This window comes from Rhineura floridana, chromosome 7, assembly GCF_030035675.1.
Source record: "Rhineura floridana isolate rRhiFlo1 chromosome 7, rRhiFlo1.hap2, whole genome shotgun sequence".
Classification (NCBI taxonomy): Eukaryota; Metazoa; Chordata; class Lepidosauria; order Squamata; family Rhineuridae; genus Rhineura; species Rhineura floridana.
Genome location: NC_084486.1, coordinates 85,549,289 through 85,573,441, shown reverse-complemented (window position 1 = coordinate 85,573,441; position 24,153 = coordinate 85,549,289). Strand labels below are relative to the sequence as shown.

General features: G+C 44.2%; 1 protein-coding gene across 1 annotated transcript; it reads right to left on the bottom strand.

Annotated features, from left to right (window-relative positions):
- Positions 1-1,314: 1,314 nt before the first annotated feature.
- TLX1 (T cell leukemia homeobox 1) lies at positions 1,315-23,907 on the bottom strand. The gene is made up of 3 exons (XM_061634397.1): positions 23,412-23,907; positions 17,983-18,184; positions 1,315-1,895 (listed from the first exon to the last, which is right to left on the bottom strand). Exons 1-3 carry the CDS (start codon positions 23,905-23,907, stop codon positions 1,673-1,675), a joined length of 921 nt encoding a protein of 306 aa, XP_061490381.1. The 3' UTR covers positions 1,315-1,672.
- Between the last annotated feature and the right edge of the window lie 246 nt (positions 23,908-24,153).

Genomic DNA, 24,153 nt, shown 5'->3' with positions numbered 1-24,153 from the left:
TGGGAAAGTGAAGGAAAGGGCATTTATAATGAGAAGAGCATTTTGATCAATATGGGCTTTACATGGGCATTGCAAACCTGATGGGCTCAAAAGCCATTTGAAAACTCATCCACAGAAGCAACACCTGGGAACGCAACATATTGCCTTAGCAAGCCTCACATTCATGATAGCCTATCTAACAGTCTACATATTTGCTTTCATTCATGTTTTACCTGCTCGAACTTAAGCACAGACTTAAATGTGTGGTTGTCAAGGTACACAACTCCACTGAAGTTGGGAAATGAGAGTTTGAAATTAATGCATATTCCTACATCTGGTAAATGTTCTTCTTTCATATTCACCTCAAAGTAGATTGTGCAGGCAATTGCTGTATAATCTCTGAGGCCATTTCCTTTTAGAAAAATCAGCAGAAAAATCACAGGGAGAGGGGAGTTTGTCTGGCTTTTTTGTTGTGTTTTTACCTTACCAGTAACCTGGACTGATTTTTTTTCTTTTTATTCATTTTTTCCCACATAAATTACACAAACACTTTAGAAAATGAGTACACAAAAAAGAAACCATCTTATAAGTGCATAACTTAAAAAAGAAACCAATGAATGCATTTCAAAAACTCACTAAAAATACTCTTTTCTGATAAATTGTCTGATGGGCTGTGTACCATCTGATTTAAAATGGCAGTGATGCTTAGTTTAAAAGTAACTGAAAACTATATACTGTAGATATCTTTGTATATTCTTGGAGCTTGCTATAAGAAGTGCTTAAATCAATCACAAGCTTTTTCTCAACACGATGGAAAAAAAATTGTGGAAATGCTGGTCAGGGAATGGAAAAAGGAGGCTTCCACCCGTCCCCCGCATGGCAAAGCAGACTTCTCAAGCAAAAGTAAATAAAATATTGAACAATATCATAAACTGTATCAAAATAATCCATCAAATGAAACTGCATTACCCCTGCAAAAATGCCACAGATGCCTCAGAGTTATTAAAATATAAGTTGATCAATGCAGAGTCTGTGGTAGCCAGGGAAACCTATCACAACCTTCACACTATGGTTTGCAATGTAATGTTTACATTCAACAATAATTCCGGTTTCATTCCTTCAGCAGGGAGAAAATAAGTAAAAGAAGAGAAGCCCAAAGAATTCATCTATAAAAATTGAAAAGAAAAAAAGTGGCAAGTTCTTGTTTATTTGCAAGATTGTACTGTCTTTTGAGGCAAAACACCCTAGTTGAAGGTGCAGGGGTTGTTAAAGACATGTTTGATTCAAATGCATGTCGTTATTTGGCTTACAAATAATCAGTCTAAAACATTGATATGAGAGAATAAATCTTGTATTGCCAGCAAAAGTGAAATTATATGAGTGGTTTCTCTTGGAAATGTCTAAAAAAAAGAATAACGTCAAGTTGTTTTCTCCCCAAAAAAGTCTTTAAATGATCCTGCACAAATTTTCATGATCTGGCCTCACAATCTTAAAGAAGAACAAGTGATGCCCTTTATTAAAATACTGCCCACATGTGGACATTTTGCCCAGTAAGAGAGTATTTACTTGCATAGGGCATGGTCTGGTTGCTGGTTCATCATTCCATCTCTGAGTAATAGATCTTCTCCAAGTAGTGGTGGATAGGACCAGCCATTTGGAACACAACAGTCCATGCATAGGCAAAGTCAAGGCTTCACTCACAGGCAGAGGCTACAGAAGTAACGCTGGTAATCTTTGAAGAGTCGTCTGACCATGGCTGGAGATTCTGGAGGGCAAAGAGAGAGGAGTTGTGAACACAGATGGGGTCTGCTTGGAGGGGCTGGTTGATGGTTTTCTGAAAGGCCTCTTGCTGGAGCTGCATGAGGATGCGATTGGCTTGCTGCCTCTCTGCTTCCCTCTCCTCTGCAGTTTGTCGCCTGGGAGAAAGATGTAGACCATATCATATTTCAGGATTATTTATGTACAACATTTATACCCTGCCTTTCCTCCAAGGTGCTCAGGGAAGCATACCTGGTTCTTCCCTCACCCTTTACTTTATCTTCACTACAACCCTGTGAGGTAGATTAGGCTGAGAGACAGCACCTGGCCCAAGGTCATCCAGGAAGCTGCTTGGCCAAATGAGGATTTGAAATCAAGTCTCCCTGCTCTTGGTCCAACACCCTAACTCAGGTAGCCAAGGAGGTGCTCTCCATATGTTGCTGGACCATAACTGCAATCATGCCTTACCATGGTTGGCTGGAGCTGATAGGAGTTTATTATTTATTTATTATTATGTTTATATCCCACCTTTCTTCCATGGAGCTCAAGGTAGCTTGCATGGTGGTCCCCCTCCCCATTTCATCATCACAACAACCCTATAAGGTAGGTTAGGCTGAGAGATGGTGACTGGCCCAAGGTCACCAAGTGAGCTTCATGGCCGAATGGGGATTTGAACCCTGGCCTCCAGAAACCTAATGTGGCACTCTAACCACTCTAACCACTACACCACACTGGATCTCACTGCTTCCCTCTTAGGACCCCTACTACACTTGGGGGTTGGGCTACAGCTGAGACAGTGCAGCAACCTTGCATTGGTTTTCTGACTGCAGGTTGAGATGAAAGAGTAATAACAATGCCAGACTGTACTTCACTGTTATGCCTCCATTGCAGATTGGAGGGCTATGCTGAAAAAGAGAAATAGAGAGGGGGGCTAACTACAAAATCTGAGGACTGATTATCCTCTTCAAGAGCTAGCAGGACTTAATTTTTTCACAGAGCTGAACCACCAAAGTGTTTTCAATAGCAGGGCTGGAAAATGTGAAGTAACAGTAAACCAAAGTGCCTCTGAGCACGTGTGGAGTGCCTTTCCCCTCACCCTTGAGAAACCAGTCCCTGTTGCAGAGTAGCGAAATTAGGTATTTGAGTGTCTGAGTGAGCTTTGTGTGTTTGAATCTTTGCTAAAGATTATCCCTTCCCTGGAATTAGTCAGACAGAGACTTTAAGCTTTAAAATAAGAAATAACTACAGTACTTTATTCTGGAAGTACATACTTGATAGGAAAGAGTTCTACATCTAGCGAACTAGCTAAGTTAGAGATGCAAACACTAAGCCTAGTGTTTGCCCTCATGCTTGGAGGAGAGGGAGAGACAAAGAGAAGATGTCTGCTCTCCCTCTCAAGAGAAAGGAGGAGGAGGAAGGAGACCGGAAGATGTGGTCAACATCCTAAGCATATCAGTCTAGCAGGAAGGGAGAGTCAGCAGGAGATCAAAGGATAAGTATTAGCCTAGCAATCAGGAGGTCTCCTCTCTATCTACCCTTTTAACCCCATGCAGCCTCAACCCATGAGTTGAGTTGAACCACATATTCCAACAGTCCCCCTGCACGCATCAGATCACAGGCAGGCTTCGGCTCTGCCATCTCCCTCCTTCACACGCCTATAAAGAAACTAAGTGCACTGAAGGCAAGACCTCATCATCAGACAAACATAACATGTCATTTTAATGAGAATAAATGCTAGCATAAAAGGGGACAGGTTGCTTCAGGTGAGATTTGGCTGGATATGTTGGTAAGTGTTCAGAAAGGAAGCTAGCATGGAGCCACTGTTTCAGATTTCTGTTACAGGACCCAGTTCTGTCTACTAGGCACAGCTTTCTTAGTCAAATATGGAAACCAAGCTTGTCTTGTTGAAGCCTTGGACATCCCTAAGAAGCCATAGTGCCAAAAAATGTGTTACAGACAAACACAGTTGAAGCCTTCTAACATGCTCCACACAAAGCCATTCCGTGGATGTAGTCACATGAGGGAAATAATGTCTGTCCTGCTGCAACCATCTGACAGATATTACTTCCTGATAGCATAGCAATAGGCATAAGCAGAGCACAATAGTCTCTTTAAAAAAAAATCTGCAAAGCTCATGCCAATCATCACTGGGAGTCTACTCCTGTCAACTTCATCATATCAGAGAAGACATTTTGTTTTCAGTGGGGATGCTACAGTGGAGGGTTGAAGAGCATCTGAACTAGAGCACACATGGAGAAAGGTCTCATACCCAACTGCATCTATGAAAGAATATGAAATATTGACACCTAGTACACATTTACTGCTCCCATTGAGGTAATATACTTTTGGAGAGTGGGGAAGGAATACAAAGTTAAACCCAGATTAATACTCTGATCTCAAAGACATATTTAAATGGGATTTACTTCCCATCAGTATACTTAGGACTACAGTTTTGCACAGTGAAACTATGCAAGTTTACTCAGAAGTCCCACAGACTTTAATGGGACTTGCAAGTTAAGAGTCGATAGGTTTACAGCCATAAGCAAATATGCAACATGTATGTTTTAGGTGCCAGTAGTACAATTCATAATGGATATTTACATTTAGCTTTGCAGAGTACCTTCAAACTGTTGGGTATTGGCACAGATTAACTATGGAACAGCATTGGTAGAGGAACTGAGAGCAGTGTGATTTACCCTGCTGTAAATCACTGAGACTTCAGACAATAAGAAAAGCTACTTTATTTATAGAAATGTATAACTGATGGGAAAGGCAATCCAGTTCTAACTAACTGACTAAATTGGAGGCACAATACAAATGTTATATTCACTAAAACCTGATACAAATTAATCCTATGTTATTCCAGTGATGTACAGTAATCCCTTATGTATTACCTTTTTTTTAGTATTCTTTTAACATAGTGACATCATCACAATAGTTTACTAATAAGAATATGTCCACCATGCTTGAATTGAGGAACATTATTGAGCCCCAAGATTCACAAAATAGACTGGAAGTGGTAAAACACTTTAAGCATACATGTCCACCTTGGTGATCACATGAAGTATCAGAAATCAGTAGTTTTGTTCAGGTTCAAGTATTTTCACTGTTCACAACATTGCTTTTAAAAAGAATTTTAAAACCACATATATTTTGGCAATATATATCATGATGCCAAGCAGCAACAAAATATAAGTTCTGTAAAATATGTCTCAGTTACCCCACAGTGAACATAACATCACAGAGTGCAGATCACATCTAAGGTTTGGGGGGTGCAGGAATGTGAATTTGCATTTACAGTCCTGGCTGATTCAGGAAGGGGACATCACCTGTATGCTCAGATTTGTTGCACTAGAAGCAGATTAGAATATTAGAACCTAGCTAAGATGATTTGGGACTAAAGATGCTTCCAGATGGAGGTTTATTGTGGAAGCAGTGATGTCTGTGTGTTTCTTTTTTGCACCATCCATGACATCATCATAATAAAAATACTAGCCTATACTTTTTTCTTTTTTTCCCTTTTATATTTCATATGGATTTCCTCTTACTATAGAAGATCTGTTAAGTAAAAATTACATATTATATATCCACAGTCAACACTGGTGTGGAAACGCATTAGCACATTTTGGGGTGAGAGGTTTGTAATGTGTGGCATGATGCTTCAGTGGGTGGTTTTACTACTATGCCATTATTTCCATTTGCTCCTCACCTCTACACAACCTAGCTATTTTGCTTCCAGTGTGCCTATTTCTATTGATTCCACATACTAGGTATGCTGGAATTGCAACAAACTAGTTTAGAGGAGCTGTTCTCTCAAGGTCTCAACACTAGGAAACCCAGGATAGTAACACACACACTCTTCTGCCAGTTCCAGTGCCTCTTCACTTCTCTCTTCTGAAAACAGGGGCACACAACGCTAGTCAAATCCCACTCCTTTTTACTGTAAAACCTGGTGAGAGCAGCATGAGTGGTGTTTTTTTAAAAACAAATCAGCTTCAAAGAGATTTCATAACTGATTGGCAACCTGTTTCCCCTTCAGGTGTGGCTAATGGAAATACTTTGATCTGGTGACTAGTGTGTTTACTGCCCCACCTTGGGAACTGTAATCATAGTAAATACATTGAGATTTTTGAAAAGATTAATACAAAGGTCTTGCACAATACCTCTATCAGAATGTCAGTACAGCAAATTATCAGCCTTGAGCAAAACCTGTGCATTTTTTTTAAAAAGCCAAATGGAAATGTATGTTGCCCTGCCCCTACCCCCACAAACCACAAGCCTCTGTTTTTCCCATTGTAAAACATAACAACTAAGACTGGCAATGTTTGCTCTTCTGCACTTCCAATGTTCACTTGTTTATTTTAAAAGCTGCATGTACCCAGGTACATAAATACCTATGCACGTGCTCAGAATGGGAAAAGGTAGTGGAGGGTGGACAAGTAGTGACTGAGGATAGGGGCCAAAAAACATACCACAGAAACATTCCATCAAGGACTGCCCACTGGTATGGACAGAAAAGAGCTGAATGCCTGTGAAAAACCTACAACTAAAAAGCAGTGGGTGGACTCTCATGTGCCTGTCTTGCACACAGAAAAATCTGATCTGAATTACTTGTTTGTGACATAAAGCTCTCATCTGGAAGCATCCTATGAAAATAGGGTATGTCACCTAGTGTTGGAATGTATGAGGTTCAACTCCAACTTGTGGGTTGAGGCTGCATGGGGTTAAAAAGGGTAGACCTCTTGGTTGCTAGGCTATACCTATCCCTTTGATCTCCTGCTGTCTCTCCCTTCCTGCTACAGTGATATGCAAAGGATGTTGATCCAGGGGCGTCACTACCAGGGTGCGGAGGGTGCGGCCCGCACCTGGGTGTCACCATGAGGGTGGTGACACCCAGAACCACCCCGCGCTGTTGCCCGGCAAGGCTGCTCCAACTCCTCGGAGGCGGGCGGGCGGGCGAGACCAGGAGCAGCGTCAGCGAGGCGAGGGAGGCGTTCCGGCGTTCCCAGGCCTTCTGTGGCTGGGTGCCCCTCCAACGTGCGTCCTCCCAGGGGCATGGACGGGGTGGGTGGCTGTGAGCACGAGTGCATGCAAGCCCAGCCACCTCGTCTATGCCCCTGGGAGGGCGTGCACCGGAGGTCCGCACCCCCCTGCACTCCCGCTAGTGACGCCGCTGTGTTGATCCCAGTTTCTTCCCTCCTTCCCAGTCATCTTCTTTCTCTCGAGAGGGGAGCAGACATCTTTCCTTTGTCTCTCCCTCTCCACCAGCATGAGGGCGAGTACTGGACTCAGTGCTCATTGCTCCAACTTAGCTAGTTAGCTAGATATAGGACTCTTTCCTATCAAGCATGTACTTCCAGAATAAAGCAGTTGTTTCTTATTTTAAAGCTTAAAGTCTCTGTCTGACTAATTTGCAGGGAAGGTAGAATCTTAGCAAAGATTCAAACACACACACATAAGCTCGCTCAAAACTCTCCGTTCCGCTATGCAACTCTGCGGGGTCCTACAGGACATTGGGCCCGGCGTCCTATACCTAGCACACATCAGCTGAAGGGGCATGATGGACTTTTAGAGGGAGATGCATCTCACTTGTAACTGGAGGAAATGTAGATGAACTGCAGTTGATGACAGTGTTCTGGATGATGTTTCAAAAGGTTTCCAAAGTATTTATAAAATCCCTTTAAAAAATTTTACATTTTACATGAAGAAATGTATACTGCACTAGTACTGTTAAATGAAAAAAACTTCTAAGATCTCAGCCAAACACATTTATTGCAGCATAATCACAGTTTCATAAACTATTACTAGCTTAATCAGCTGCATGAGGTTTCATGAAAGCTCCCACCACAATCAAGAGTTTAAAGAGTCACCCAGCACATTTAATCTTCTTTCTGCTCAGAAATTCACAGACACTCTTTGAGAATTCAAACAGGTAGTGGGCCTGATCTTAATGAGCCAGGAAACAATGGAAAATAATGATGGACAGAAAAAGAGAGGGAGAAATAGAGAAGAGAAAGAGAATGGTTGGGAAATGGAGAAAAGAAGAAAAGATGGAGGCAGGAGAGAAAGGAAAGGTTAAAAAGAAAATGAGTTTTTTAAAAAGAGGTGCCAGAATAGGGAGATTATCAGGGATGTTAAAGGCACTTCCACCTCTGCCTCCACAGGGTCCAAGCAAAGTGCAGTATGATGGCCTTGCAGGTTTTGAACAAAGCTGCTCTCTGGCGAAACAGTGAGCTGGATGCTCCCCTTCAGGGTTATTTCCAAATTCCTTCTGTCCATTCTATCTTTTACTGCTGTCACAAATCCTTCATTGACATTTTATTAGAAGTGGGTTCTGGATTTTTAAAGATGATATCTCCCTCATCAATGGTAGTGTCAGGTGAATAAGACAAATTCAAAACTGAGGATGAAATGTTTTACAGTAGGTTACAAGGAGTCTGAAAGCAAGTCCCAGGTCTTTCAACACTTTTGGGACAGACTGAGCTTTGCCATATCTCTTCTTGAGTTTGCCGAGTTCTTTTTTCAACATAAACTGCTCTAAGATGTTGTCTCTTATCTATGCAATCGTTTCTTCCCAATATCTTAGCCATGAAACCAGGCTTGCAAAAGATAGGAGGGAAATCTAAGGCACAGACTTGCTTGCCTTTCCCAACATGATGCAAAGCTAGACCTAAACTCTCCAGGCCAAGTAATCTAGGCCTCACAATGCCACATCTAAATTTGAGATCAGGAGGATGGCAAACGAGGTCATGCCAGACCAACACCCATTGTTCATTCATTCTCTTGCACATCCAAACAGTTTCAGACTTTTTATCAAGCCAATCTGATCTGATGTAGCAGGTTAACTGATTGCCTCCTCTTTCTTATCAACTCCCTCTTCTTCTCTCTCACTTGGTAATAAATTGTTTTGAAGATCAGTTTAGAATGAAACTATAGAAGATTCCTTTTTCTTATCTTTATTAGTATTGATCTCCTTACAGTGCTTCAGTTCAAAACCCATTAGAGTTTTAGTAATAATATCAAACAGTTACTGCCTGCAGTGATTCCACCAACCCTAGAACATTTATGGTTAGTTCTACTACTACTAAAGAGAGATAGAGACAGAGCATGGAAGTGAACTTGACAAAGGTGCAGTTCACAGCAAGTGTGTTAGCTTCTCAAAACACAAGAAAATTACCAGTTCTCCTCTGAAAATCTGGACTGTCCAAGAAAATTGGGGATGTGGAGAAACAGGCTGTGTCCATTCCACACTAGGCTGTTAACACATCTGTGAGATGCTCGTGTGTGTGTGTGTGTGTGTGTGTGTGTGTGTGAGTGAGTGAGTGAGTGAGTGAGTGAGTGAGTGTGTGAGAGAGAGTGCACGCACGCACACGTGTACACACCTTCCTCCACACATGTGCACTTTCAATTTTATGCTTCTAAAATCTGTCTTGATGTTCCCCCTCCATACTAGTGGGTGGTGCTTGATGGGATATATTCACAAGGTATAATGTTATCCCCTCCCTTCATTTAGTATTTCCTCACTCACCACGAATTCAAGAAACCTGAGGTCCATTGTGGGCATGCATGAAGGTACTTGTTTACCTGTGCATGCACACCTTCCAAAATTGTTTATTATTATTGAAATAAACATTTTTTGATCTTCCAGATTTGCACAAAAGTGCCTTTCTTTAATTATGCATGTTGCTCCAAGCGAAGCAAGTATTTGGAGTCACTCACATGAACAGCTGCCACTTCCTTTCCTCCCTTTTCCCTTTCCCACCTCCTATACCTGCAAGAGCAAAATTTATTTTTATTTTTAATACAGCCATTTTGTGCAAGAACAGTTCTGTGCAGGAAAGCTGCTTTAAAAATAAAATTACCTCCAACTGCCTTCAGCAACAACTGGTGGGAAAAGCTGGTCCTTAGGGCTGATGTAAACAAAATGGAAGCAGACAGAGTGGCAATAGACGCCCCCCAGCAAAACAGTCACCACACATTTTGTTTTAAAAAAAGCACCATCCACACAATGTGCTTCAGTATGTCCACAGTCAGATAACATTTGATTGTCTTTCCTTATCGGATTATCTGTGGCTCAGGAAAGTCTGAATTTAGCAGGGAGAAAGTGCCACTTTGATAAAGAGGATGTCATGTAGATGCCACAGAGAGAGAGAGAGAGAGAGAGCAAGAGAGAGAGAGAGAAGCTGCTTCAAATCCGCATTAAGCTCCAGTGTGGAGGTCCTCAGAAAGAGGCACTGCTCCCAGGCCTCATTTGGGGGGAAAGAATCAGAATAACTGGCGATTGCAGTGATGTATGAATAGTACTTATATTGTATTTTTATTACAGCCCAATCCTGAAAGATATTTTATGCGCACACACAGACGTATACAAAAAGTTAAGTCCCTCTGAGTTCAAAGCTGCATGCAAGAGTCACTCAGGAAGTGGTATTAAACTGAAACACAAATGCACATGATCCAACCACAGCAAAGAGCATATTTAAACTGGAGTCATATGTTGAATTAAGTGCAGCTTACTCACAAGTAAGCACTTGCACAACTCTGCCTCACTGAAAGTACTGGGCTCTGGAAACTGCTTCACTGCAGCTAGATGGTGCCCCAATAACGATTTATCCACAGTCTAATTGCCATCTGACTGCATATTGACATAAAACTTTAAAACGTGTCATTGCTACTGAAGGAACCTATTTGCAAGGACGAATAATTTTCCACGAATCATCTCAGCCATATTTTTAATAATACATTCAGGGGGGCCCTTCGCGGACGACCTGCTCAGTTTTACAAACCAAAACCGGATGCTTCTCCTGTTAATTACCGATTTGCTTTTAATTTAGTTATGCTGCTGTTCTGTTGCCTTCGGCAACGCAAGAAAGAAGCTTTGAGTTCGTCTGAAGACACCGGTTAAAACAATAACACAGCCAGGGGCTTGTTTTGTGGAAGCCAGCCCCGCACAACTAAGGGAAAGGCCACGGACCTTTCTCCGCTAAATCTAGACGCTGGGCAGTCCTACTGATTTCAAGGGACACATCTGCGCATTCCTCAAAATAAAGAGAAGCGTCTTAAGAGCGGGTTCACTTTGGCAAGATCGAGCCCTCTGCCTGCGCACCTACGGCCCCACGTGGGCAGAGGATTCTTCAGCGGTCTTGCACTCCCTCTCTGAGTCGGGGAAGAATTATATAAACAAGGCATATGAACAAGGCATCCTTTCACCGCAAGTTTACTCCTGATGCATATTTAATATTGTTTTGACGTAGGAGAGAATGCAACCCAGCTTCCGAGTCTGATAATTAGTGAAAAACAGATTATTAATTTCGGTCCGGGGCATTTTTCTCCGTTAGCACCGCTTGCCGGGCAAAAGGAGTCATTCGTCAAAGAAAGAAAAAAATGCTGCTCAGGCTCCTCCGAACGGGGGGAGAAGGGGGAAAAAGCAGCAGCAAAAGCCACGTGTCTCTGCCCAATTTGTTTAAAGATTGCCAACAGTAAGCGAACCGCTCAGTTACACCTACCCCGCACAACCTCCAGCGACTTAATTGCAAATATGCAAATCCAAGCAGACCCTACCGGCGTCGCTGTAATAAGTGTCTCGCGGGATTAATTCCCATCCAGGCCGCGCTGGGCCCGGTGAGAATGCAGGAAAAGCCATCCTTTGCCCCTGAAACACCATCTAGCAAACTATGAGTCGCAGCAGCCAAGTCCCATTGAAGGTTAAGCTGTTTAAATGAGGCCTTCCACTGACATCAGTAAGCTAACGCTGTAAGCTTAAAACCACGTATGGGGGGGGGGGGTCCCGTTGAAATCAGTGGCGCTTACCGCTTCAGAGTAAACATGCATGGGATCCTGCTGCAAGCCTGCAGTTCTGTGCACCGTTGCTGACGTGTGAGCTCCAAGTAGAGCTTTAAATGGTTATGGCTTCCTCCAAAGAATCCTGGGAAGTGTAGTTTGTGAAGGGTGCTGAGAGTTGTTAGGAGAACCCTATTCCCCTCACAGAGCTTCAATTCTCTGGGGAAAGTGACTGACTGTTAAACCTCTCTGACAACTGTAGCTCTCAGCTACACAAACTACACTTCCCAGGATTCTTTGGGGGAATCCATGACTGTTTAAAATGGAGTCATTGTGGAATAAATGCATGGTGTGAATGAGGTCCCAGTAAAATGTTACAGTGCCACAACACAGGGATAGTTGTGACACTACCCTTATGGAATGCTCTCCGCAGAGCTACCCATAAGGTTCCAACACTTTGGCCCTTCTGGCAGGAAGTTAAAACCTAGCCCCTTCAGAAGGCCTTTGATTACCTCTTTGTTGTTGTTATGTGCCTTCAAGTCGATTATGACTTATGGTGACCCTATGAATCAGCGACCTCCAAGAGTATCTGTCATGAACCATCCTGTTCAGATCTTGTAAGTTCACGTCTGTGGCTTCCTTTATGGAATCAATCCATCTCTTGTTTGGCCTTCCTCTTTTTCTATTCCCTGTTTTTCCCAGCATTATTGTCTTTTCTAGTGAATCATGTCTTCTCACTCCTCTGTATTTCTTTACTGTATTTTATGCATTTTTATCTATGTTAATGTTTATTGTGTATTATTTTATTGCGAGCCACCCTGAGTGCCCTATTGTAGAATAGAAGGGCAGGATAGAAATATTTTAAATAAATAAATAAAATTTGGGGCTTTCTTACTCCCTGTTGGCTGACTATGGACCTGCTGCTTTGTTTGTTTATAGGATTTCTTACCCACCTTTCACCATAAAATCCCAGGGCAGGTTACAACAATGTTAAAAATACAACATTAAAATCAATTAAAACACTTTAGAATCAGAAGAATAGGATGGGTCCTAAAATAGATATATCTCAATTCCACAGCTGAGGACTTGCCACTGAGAATGTCCCCTGTCAGGCCACCCCCTATAGGACGTTTGGCCCAATGTCCTGTAGGACCCTGCAGAGTTGTCTCCTCTCTAGCTACGCGTTTAGCCCCATGCAGCCTCAACCCACAAGTTGGGAGTTGAACCCCATATATTCCAACACCCCCCTCCAAATTTCCAAGGGGGTGGGGACTCCCAAGGGGGGGAAGTTTGCAAAGGGGTTATAGGGTTATTCTTTTTCTGAATTTGCCATTTGAAATGTGAATCACAATGTGATGTGTGTTACTGGTCTTGAATTAATGTTGTATCTTATTCTTATGTTTTGTTGTAAGCCACTTCTGTTGATGTATTTGAGATAAGCAGGATATGTGTTTGTACATAAACAGAAGTGCATTAATAAAACTGGAGCCTTTGAAGTTCATTAAGAACTACAGCATATCACATATAGACTATCCTATCTGTTGTAAAAAGAACTACTGCTGCAGATGTGCTTGAGGAGACCTTATTTTAATGTGAACCTAGCTCTGAAGTCCAGACAGAGTGAGTAAATCCCGCTGAGCTTTGAAAATAAAATAAAAACTAGGTGTTAGTACCTGTTCTATGTGGCATCACTAGTTATATCTAATGCTAAATAATGGATTTGATTTCTGGGGTGCCTTTGAACCACATCCATTCTCAAGTTAGCTTACAATAGTTTTTTAAAAAAGAAAGCAGCCATGTAAAAAGCATTCTTCATCCTGTTGAAGCCAATGAAAAGGAAATCACTCTGCATGGAAAAGTTTTGTTGTTGTAAGCTAAGGTAGGACTGCAATCTTATACACTCTTATAACCCCCATTGAACTCAGTGAGATTTACTTCTGAGTAACCAAATAAAGAATTGCACTTAAATCTCTCTTTCAGATACAGACCAAGACACACTGATTATCAATGTCCTCTTCTTCCCCTGAAAAGAGGGGACAAAGAGGGTGCTACCAAATGGTTAATGCACTTCCAGGCCACCCAGAAAGTTGAAATTTGTACACACCATAGCTTAAGACATATTGATTACTAGGAAAATGAGGGGGGAGGTTAAAAAAAGATGGACAACATTTGGGACATTAATTTTAAGTGCTCAGTTATGAGGGGATTTGGGGGGGTCTTAATGAAATCCATAAACCCCACCCCTGACTCCTCCCAATTTTAGCCAAATCATTCCCACTGTCCCCACCTCCACCTTTAATAACAGCTGGAGGAGAGGCTGCACCCTCTCTGTTCCCCTCTAATTCAAACACTGAATTTTACCTTATCATACAGTGACAGGCATTCATGCATAGAGCAAGGTAAGTCTCACGTGGGTCTGTGTTGTACTGTGAGCTCTAGGTAGTTTTCAAGCAGACTTTGATCTGGGCGAGGGGCCACTTACAGCAGCGAGGGATATGCGTGGATGCTTGCAGTTACTAATAGATGAATGGATGGATAAAAAGACAAAAGTTGCATGAAAGAATATATAAACACAGACAACGTCCCTATTCTAAACCAGAATTGATTTGTTCTTCCATTAAAATAGTTTCAGGTGCAAACATAATAATTTCAAAAGAATTGCGTAGGGTTTTTTTGTTTTTTGTTTTTTTTAGAAAATATTTTTATTTTAACATTGGTATCTAGAGAATCGGTTTCCTTTTAAGGAATCACACAATGTCTTCCAGCATGGTTACTTTAACCCCATTTCACCGTGAATAACAATAGCTCACATTGAGGGTCTAAGACTTTGGTTCCTTTGGTGGACCTGACAAATTCCAAAAGTATTTTTTTTCATAGCACAGACTATTTTTATTAGGTGGAAATATTTCAAATCTACTTGGATTAAATCTGTTCTTGTTCCTAAGACTTTTTTTAAAAAAAATCTGTTCATCATGCCCAGTGATGTTTGAGGTGAATGTATTCAACTCCGATTCTAAGCATTCACATAAATCTTCTATTGGTGGGGTTTAGGACCGAAACCTCCAGGGTGAAAAGTCAGCATGGCAAAATAAAAATAATAGTGCAGGGATCTAGACTCTAATCATCTGTATCTGCTCCTTTGCACTCACAGCGAAGACAAAGTTTACTGTCTGTTTTGCTGCTGCCTTGAAACTGGGAAACGGCAGGGCATTTTTCTGAGCTTTAAATGAAGGATTCGTAAGATTCAAAACTTCTTCAGGCATTCTTACTGAGAGTAGGCGGGAGGGGCAGGGCAGCACTGGATAGATCCTCCTCCTGGCTTCCTCAGGTACATCTCTGAAGGGCGACAGAGAGCCCTAGGAGTACAGGTTTCCATGCCATCAGTAAAATTCCAGATCGCTAAGAAGCCTGTAGGATGATCCCTTCCCTACCTTCAGATGCTTGTGCTACAAAAGGGTGGGCAGGTGACTGCCTGTCAGGGCATTTTTTAATGAATTGTTTCATTGATTAAATGTTATGTGTCAATTTGTGTCAAAAAGCTAGGACTGGGGTGTCCATTTGGCCGCACAGCTATTCCTTTAAAAATGCCTTGCTGCCTATTCTCCTTGGTTGCAAAGAAATCTGTTGCGCTCAAGTCCTGCTTGTGGGCATCCCACGGGCATCTGGTTGGCCATTGTGAGAGCAGGGTGCTCGAGCCCTTGGCCTTGGCCTGGCCTGATTCAGCAGGGCTTCTCTTATGTTCTCTCAGGTTCTTAAATCAAGGGCAGAAGCATCCATGGGATAGTCAGAAGGGAAGGAGCCTCAGCGCAGGCTTCCCCACAGGCTGGAACACAAACCTTGTGAAAACCTGCGCAGCAGAAGGCTCCTTACTTCCCTGTAGTGGAGGAAAAGCAAAGGGGTGCTCAGCACAGCCCTGTCCGGCACTGGCTGGGCCCGTCTCCTTAATTGTTCAGATGACGCTTCAAAAGGGCTGCATCCTGTAAGCATGTATTTAAACTTGCTGGCCTTCAAAACATTTAACCATTTTCAAGAAGGGCAGGTATCTTCTTATATCAAAACTGGAATTACTGAGTTTCTCAGATTTATTCTTTTATCAGATTCTGCTTTCCCATGCATGTTTTACTTTGAAAGAGGCCCTATTGTCAATGGTCCTCACTCCCAGGTAAGTGTGGGCAGGTTTGCAGCCTAACAGTACAATCCTATGCAGTCCTACTCTATTAAATGGGACTCTCAGGAAAGCATGAGTGGTAGTACTGCAGCCTTAGTCAGAATGTGACTTGTGACTGATATGTTGGTTGCCCTCTCCCATACCTTTGTTTGTTCATGACATTCATATCCCATCTTTTCTCCAGGAAGCCATACATGGTTCTCTTTCTCTCCCTTTTATCCTTACAACAACCCTGTGAGGTAGGTTAGGCTGAGAAATTGTGACTGGCCCAAGGTCACCCCAGTGGCTTTCATAGTTGAGCAGGGACTTGAACCTTAGTTTCCTAGATCCTCTCCCAGCGCTCTAACCAGTACTCCACACTGGCTCTCTTAGACTTAGTAGTAGCAGCAGTGATAATAATAATACTCTCCAATAAATAAATAATAAAAATCCAAGCGGCGATGCCTATCCTTTCCTAGCGTGGGGCAGGAAAGACTTTGAATCTGGTAAAATGCTGTTGGAATATGTGGTTCATCTCCAACTTGTGGGTTGAGACTGCATGGGGTTAAAAAGGGTAGCTAGAGAGGAGACCTTCTTGGTTGCTAGGCTATACCTGTCCTTTGATCTCCTGCTGTCTCTTCCTTCCTGCTAGACTGATATGCAAGGGATGTTGATCACAGTTCCTTCCCTCCTTCTTACTTCTTTCTTTCCTGACCAGAGCAGACATATTATCTTTGTCTCTCCCTCTCCTCCAAGTATGAGGGCAAGCACTAGGCTCAGTGTTTGCAGCTCCATCTTAGCTAGTTAGCTAGATGTAGGACTCTTTCCTATCAAGTATGTACTTCCAGATTAAAGTAGTTATTTCTTATTTTAAAGCTTAAAGTCTCTGACTAATTTGCAGGGAAGGTATAATCTTTAGCAAATATTCAAACACGCATGTAGGTTCACTCAGAAATCTCCGTCCCTAGTATCGTGACTCTCCGACAAATGTTGTGTTAGGAGAGCATCCAACTGTGCAAAACTATGGGTCTTTCGACACTGACATTCCAGACGGAAGAAAAAGGTCCAGCCTTCAGAGCATCCCAGAAAGGGCTTCAGCTCGGTTCCATTCTGGCCTCCTGGCCGACAAAAACTGGGGAAGCGCCTCCTTCAGAGAATTCGCAAGGGCTCCTAAACCCTTCACTCACTTCCGAAGGCCGGATGTTCACTGTGGGTCCTCTCAGTACAATGGCTCTTGATCAGTAGCTGCAGCAGCAGCAACCAGCCTGAGTCTCCCGATCTTTTTAAAAGGCAAAGCTCAAGAACGCCACCGAGTTTCCCCCCACCCCTCTCGGGAGAAATCGGCCAATGGCTAGGCTGGCACCCCCGTAACCCTTTCGGTGGTAGACCGTCAGAATCTCTAGCAAGACAAATGGTGAGACAGGGTAAGGAGGAGGGGGTGACACGTGACCATATAGAGCGCGCCCAGGGGGCCAAACGGATGATGCCAGCTTCCCCTACATCATAAAGCACCCACGTGGAGGATATATTAAAGAGGAGGGCCTGCAGACAACCAGCATTTTTGGCTGAAGTGTGTAAAACGGGTTATAAAGTTTATAAAGAGGTGTGAAAACTTATAAAGAGGTGTGAAATACAGGCTGAACATGATGCACCAAGGAGGCTCTCAAACCTGGGGGCCGCCGATGCCCTAAGAAAGAAGAGGAACACACGGATAACTGAAAGGGTAGGCACGTAGGGATTATAGAGAGTTTAAATGAAGGAGGCGTGAATTCGATGGGTGTTACAGACAGGTCCGATAATGCACAGGAAGGCTCGTGCGTGTTACAGATGACGTTATGGATGAAAAAATTCCAATGAGCGACTTAGGGCCGTCATACATTAAACTGCGCGTCTATGCAGAGCTACAGAGAGCCACTTAACAAAAGCCTCCCAGTCATCGCGCGTGAAAGAGACTGGAAGTCAATATAATGGCGCCACTGTCGCACACACCCCCAACACACCCTCATCCGCCAAGAATGGCTTGACACAAGCCCAGGTCCTCTAGTCACGATCGGCCCACACCTCTGGGAAACGGGATAGGTTCGGGCAATCCCAAAAGCCCATCTTCCTCCTCCCCTCAAAAAACCCTATACAGGCTAAAACAACCCGTCTGGCGGGGGGAGCCACAGTCATCTCGCACTCGATTATAATTTAGGAGGTGGCTGAGAAATGGGCCTTAAATTTTGGTGAGCACCCTAAGTTAAGAAGCTGGCTGGTCCAGCGCCATTTCTGTTTGTACAGAGAACATCTCTCTCACACACACCACCCCAGGCCTTGCTCACCTCCACTTTGTCCTCCTGTTCTGGAACCAGGTCTTGACTTGGGCGTCGGTCATTTTCAGGGCCTTGGCTAACGCCGCCCTCTCGGCAGAGGCCAGGTACTTCTGCCGGTGGAAGCGCTTCTCCAGCTCGCAGATCTGCAGGCGGGTGAAGGAGGTGCGGGGTTTCTTCTTCTTGGGGGGCGTCCGGTTCTGGTAGGGGTGACCTATACGGCGTGTTACAGTGAACGGTGAGAGGGCCACTGGAGGGGGAGACAGGGCAGGGAGGTGGGGATGGGGGGGCAAAGAAGCAAGCGGCGATATGATCAGGAAGGGTTCCACAAGCGTCGACAGAGGAGAGACAGAAAGACAGACAGTCAGAGAGCGAGGCCGGGCGGAGGTAGCGGGGGGGGGGGGGAGAGGAGAGCACAGGGGTCTCAGTCACCGAGGCAGCCCCCCAAAAAACAGGCTAGGACCCACAATCTCCCACCTTCTCTTCATTTAGCCTTGAAGAGAAAGGGGCGATGGAAGAGCGAAATATCTCGATTTGCAGAAGCTTCTCCTGTTGCTTTCATTTACATCCTAACGAATTATTCCTTCCCTCCCAGAGTCTCTGGGTGGGTAATGACACGTGTACAACACTACCACGATATCTGTCATGCGGGTAAACTATCCAGGAGGTTCAAGGCGCCTGGATCCTGAAAGGACTTCAGTCCCAATCTGTGAACTCTTTGCAAGAGTACGGAAGGAATGGAAGAGGTGGGACGTTTTGGAGGCGAGCACCCAGGCCGTGGAAGCCTGACGCGAGGTTTCCTTGGCCCCCACGCCTCGACATTAAGCAAAGCGATCGGGAACGATCCTTAGGGCACCTTTACAGAAAACGTTGCAATCAGTGGAAGAAGCCACCGAACATCTCAGTCTCTTTTACCAGATGGGGAATCAAGGATGGGAAGGCTTTGCCCATCAAGAGCCCCTCCGGCTGACTTTTGGGAGGCAGGGGCAGATCCAATGCTTTGTGTCCTGGGAGACACTGATTTAGGAAATTCGCATTCCCTTTGCACAGGGTTCAGGGTCTCTCACCACCACGCAAAGACAACAAAACAAAAATCAGGTGAGTTGACGTCAGGGGAAATGACAAGAGCAGTTTACTATGGGTTGGCTCGTTTTGTAGGTAAGCAGCCTGATGAGTAAAGGGATGCTTGTCGAGGGACTCGGGTGCTGCTGTTTGAAAACACATTGCACAAAACGTTTACTAACCCTACACGCTAAGATTTGTTCCCTTGCTAGCACAACGGCTAGCACAAAGCAACACCACCAGTGAACGGGCAACATAACTCATTCGGGCCTCGCAGGAGTCACAAAGTGCTAATCAATAGCAGCAACTAAATCATATGACCGTTTCACCACACCCGCTCCTGCCCCTGAAGGTTTTGATCGTGCAAAGGCTGATGCAACTCTGACTTTCATGCCAAGAAAATTTTCCCACTTTTGATTATTTTTCTTGAAAGCCACGGGTAAGCCCTCTAACCATAGATACCTGGAAGTAAATCCCACTGAAATCAATAGGACTTACTTCGAAGTAAGCATAGCTTGGAGGACTGTACAGTAAAGCTTTGGTCGATTTGCTTCGGAGGAAAGGGGTGCAGCAGGTAAGATGGTGTGTAATGTTCAGGTTGTAAACCAGGGTTGGGGAACCTGCTGCCCTCCACATGTAGTTGGACTCCGACTCCCATCAGCCCTAGCTTCTAACCCCCATGGCTAATGGACAGGGATGATGGGAGTTGTAGTGGGATTTTGAAGGGCCACACGTTCCTCCTTCCTGCTGTAAACCTGAGCACTTTTACTAGAGAAGTAAACTCCATTGAATATAGTGGGACGTTCTTCTAAATAAGCATTCTCAGGATCGCGCTGTAGGGCTCTAAACCTAAGCACCCCAGCAGCCCCAGGTTTATTGGTTGTAAATCTCACTGAATTCAACGGCACCCCTCCTTTCCCTCTCTCCAAAATCTACGTTGCTCTCTGTATGTTATTGCATTTCCCAATCCAAGCGGACGCAGTTCGAAATAACTGATGCAGTGCTTCCTGAAATACAATGAACACTTTCTGGTTTATTTTTAAAATAAATTAACGCACACTCACGAAATGTCCAGGTTGCTTTTAAACAAAATGCTGATGAAAAGCATTAACAATACAAGCGGGAGATCACTAGGCAAAAGGAGCGGTGTTGTGCGTGTGTTTCAGGGGGGAAATAGGCCCCGTTGCACTTAATATTTTGATTCACATTTACTTGTTTTAGTTTCAAATGGACACATTGTGACCTACTTTCGAACTTTCCCTTTATTTGTGATGTTGGCGCGCAAAATCATTATTCGCCCTTTTTGAACGTTCAACATCAACAATCTGGCAAGTAAAGAACAAAACAGAACTGATTTGATAGGGGGGAAAGGATCCCTAAAAGGATATTTAGATCGATTTCTCAAGCCAACGTCTTTTACTCTAAGTTTCCCCACTTGTGATTATTCTGCATGTGAAAGATATTTTCCAAAAATCATTGCAGCCGAAACAAAATTTGACTCTAAAATTACCGATTCCGAAAACGAAAAAGGCTATTTAACAACGAGTTGTAGGGGCAGACCTTTTTCCTTTTCTTTAGTTTCGCCTCTGGTTCCAAGTTTGATCGGGCAACATTTTGTAGACTGGGACACTAACAGTCCAGTCCTATACCTGCCTCTTCGGGGTCAAGGTACTTTTATCTCCTTTAATTTTCAAACAAACAAACGCAGTCCAGACATTTTTAGCGGCACAATGACTGTCAAGCCGTAGCCAGATATATACCTTCTACCAAAAAGTTTGATTTGGGACAGCTGGAAGTAAGGAGGGGCTACTTGAAGAATCTGCTCGGATTTTATTTAAGTACTTGTAATTTTTTCACTCAGACTATCCATGGATATCCGGATGCTAATTTATAGTTTAGTGGCAGATCCATTCGAAAGAGTACAAGAGATCTTCAAAACGTCTTTATTTATGATGCCTTTATTAATAATAATTTGATGTTATTGTAGTCCTGTGCCCTTTTACCTGGGAGTAAGTCACCCTGAACACAGCGGGGCTTACTTCTGGGTAAACGTGCATAGGGTCGCGCCCTTTAGGAATATTAAAGAAGCCTTCCACAATCGACAGGGAAAGCTGGGAAAGACGTTTGACTAATCTCATCTGGCACAGTCCAAAGGCTCTCAGAGATATCGCCCAGCTCCTCATCTACGCACGCCTGGCCCTCCAAGTTCAATGCTAATCATTTCCCAATTTTTCCAGCGGGCTTCACCGGCAGGCGAGGAAGAAAAAAAGGTAGGCCTCTGCTGGAGAAGCCACCTCTGAAATACAAGGAGGGCTCCAAACATACTCTCGTTTAAATAAACAAACAAATCAATCAATCAGACCTGGATGGGACTTTTTTAAAAAAAGAAGAATTATGATTGTCCTCTAAAGGCAAAGGGCGCAGCCATTTCTGCACCAGCCTCCTCTGCAGGGATGCAGCGATGCATTCCTTGGCGCAGAGGCCTGGAGGCTGTGCCTGCCTTTCTCCGCCCGACGGAGAGAGGAACATAAAGGCTGCAGAGGAAATGCAAGACGAACACCCCCATTTCTATATATTAATAGTCCGACTGGCTCAACAGAATTGAAATCCTAACCCTTTCGGGCGTTGCTCCTGGGATTCTCGGCTCCTCCAACGAAATGCCCGCTTTCTCCGCTTCCGTTCCTACCTCGCCGTGTTTCCTCCGCTGTCGAGCAACAGCGACGCCAGAGTGCCCCTGAAATCGAGGCGGGGCGGAGGGTTCGTCGTTAAACCCAACGCGGATCGCAGGCCTCGGCGCGCGGGACGGAGGGCGCGCTCTGTTGGGGAAAGATTCCGACGGCTCGGGTGTTTATCTGCCCATCTGTCTTGTTTGGGTCTCTCCAAACAGTCATTAGTGTGAACTTTGCAAAAAACCCCGGGAGATAGGTAAGATGCCAGCCCTGGGAATATCATAGCCTTCTCCAAGCGAAAGATAATGGGAACTTTATTGATGAACTCGGATTTCACTGTTCAGATTAAAACTGAAATATTATTGCCCTCATTGTTTGCAGTGGGAAGGGAGGAGAGGGCAAGGGGGGCACGGGAAATCCCCAAGAGCTTCTGAAAGACCTTGGATTATGTTGTGGTTCTTCGTCGAAGAGATCTGCCGCCAAAAGTATACGCTGCCATTTGCATCGATTCACATTTTCTGTTTAGGGAATGTATAGTGAAAGGGCAGACCCCCCCCCAGCCCCCATTCACATACCGGAGACTGGAGGAAAGGCTGGATCCGAAAGGAGGCACAAAAGAAGGATTTAGTTCCCAAGACCAAACTATTGATCGGCCACTCTCATCCCTCCTAGCCGCATCTGGATCCTGCCTTTTCATTATTTATATTATAGATCAGTATCATATAATACCCTTTGGCTCGGGGTGGGAAAGATATATAGACACGTATGTGTGCTGCATAATTTATTTTAAAAAACAGTCGAGCAAGTTATTAAAATGTGCGTTGAACATTAGAATTAGACTCTTCTTTTGGCAGTAGTTGATTTATGATTACATTTTAGAAACCTTATTATTGGAAGATAATATATATATATATATATGAAAGATTGATTAAATATCCCTATTAATATTTCCTGGCTTCATTACATGTTACTGGAGTGGTGGTTATTATCGCTATTAGTGGCAGCATTTATTACAGTCTTTGAAATAAATAAATGTGTCATAGTCTTAAGATACATGTGCATATACATTCTTGAAAGGGGAAAAATCCTGCTACATTAGGAATGATTCATTTATAAATTCATTCATGTGGGGGCTGGGGCTATATCATCCCACCCATTTAAAAATAAAAATGTTCCTTTTTAACTAAGATCTATGAGACCACAGCTTAGTTCGTGACTGGATAAAGACTGGATGAACTACAGATTATTAGTATGCCGATTCAATTTCTGAGCGAAATGTCTAATACCTCGAGGGGCTGAAATCCTACCTCTTCCTTAGAAGTTTTAACGCAATTAGACCCTAAGGCTACTAATACCATCAAATATCGTTAATTTAATAATGATAATAAATTTGCTTAAACATCGCTACTATGTAGAGCTCCCTTTTTACCCCCAAACCCCAGACATAAGCGCTAGGCATAAGCGCTCTATGGGCCATAAATCTACGCGGTCAATCCATCAACTCTATTTATATAAATCAAGTCAATCGATGCCATTAAACCAGTTACAAATCGCGCCCAGGGCCCGCCTGGTAGTCTGTCGCTTGGGGGCAGAAAAAAAGGGCGCTCCATCTCAGAGTGAAAAGGTTTGTTTCTTTGGATACAGAGTGGAGGAGAGAGGAGAGAGGGCGACATACGAGGTGTGCAGCAGGAGGGAAAGAGAGCCACTCACCTGTGAACCTGTCCTTGGTGTACCGCCTGTTGCTCTCCATCCAGGGAAAAGTCAGCCCCGTGAGATTGTTCACGGACGGGACGGTGGGCACCGCCGTGGAGAGCTGCTGGTGGACGGCTCCCGCGAGGGGTCTGTGAGCCGGTACCCGGATCACGCCCCCGGCCGCGTTGAGGTTATTTCCGTTCATGGTCCCGACCCCCAGGTTCATGTTATAAGACCCCGCCAGCGAAGCCATGCTGCAAGCGCCGCCGTTGTTGTAACCCGCGGCTGACGAGGAGCCGCCGCCGCCGCCAGCGGCCGAGCTGTAGTGGCCGGTCATGGTGTTGTAAGCGCTGCTCACCACACATCCTCCCAGGCCGTAGTCTGCCACCTCCTGTAGTCGCGCGTTCGAGATCATGCAGCTGCCTTGGTCCGGGTTGTTGAGGATCTGGTCGATTCCAAAGCTGATGGGCTCGGCGTGGCTCTGGTGGAGGTGGTGCGCCCCTAAGTGATCCATGCTGGGCCGAGAGCCACCCCAAAGAGGGTGACTTTCACCCCCCCTCCACCACTACCTCCTCCTCCTCCTTATTCCAAGGTAGAGATTTTTTAAAAATACGCGCAGCTTTTCTGGTCTCGCTTCACTTGCTCCCAAAGAGGTAAAAAAGGAGGATGGAAGCGGAGGAAGGAAGAGCTGGGGGAGGGGGAGGGTAGGGTGGGGGGATGTACGCGCCCGTGGGCTCTCTCTCTCGCCTTGCTGCAAGGG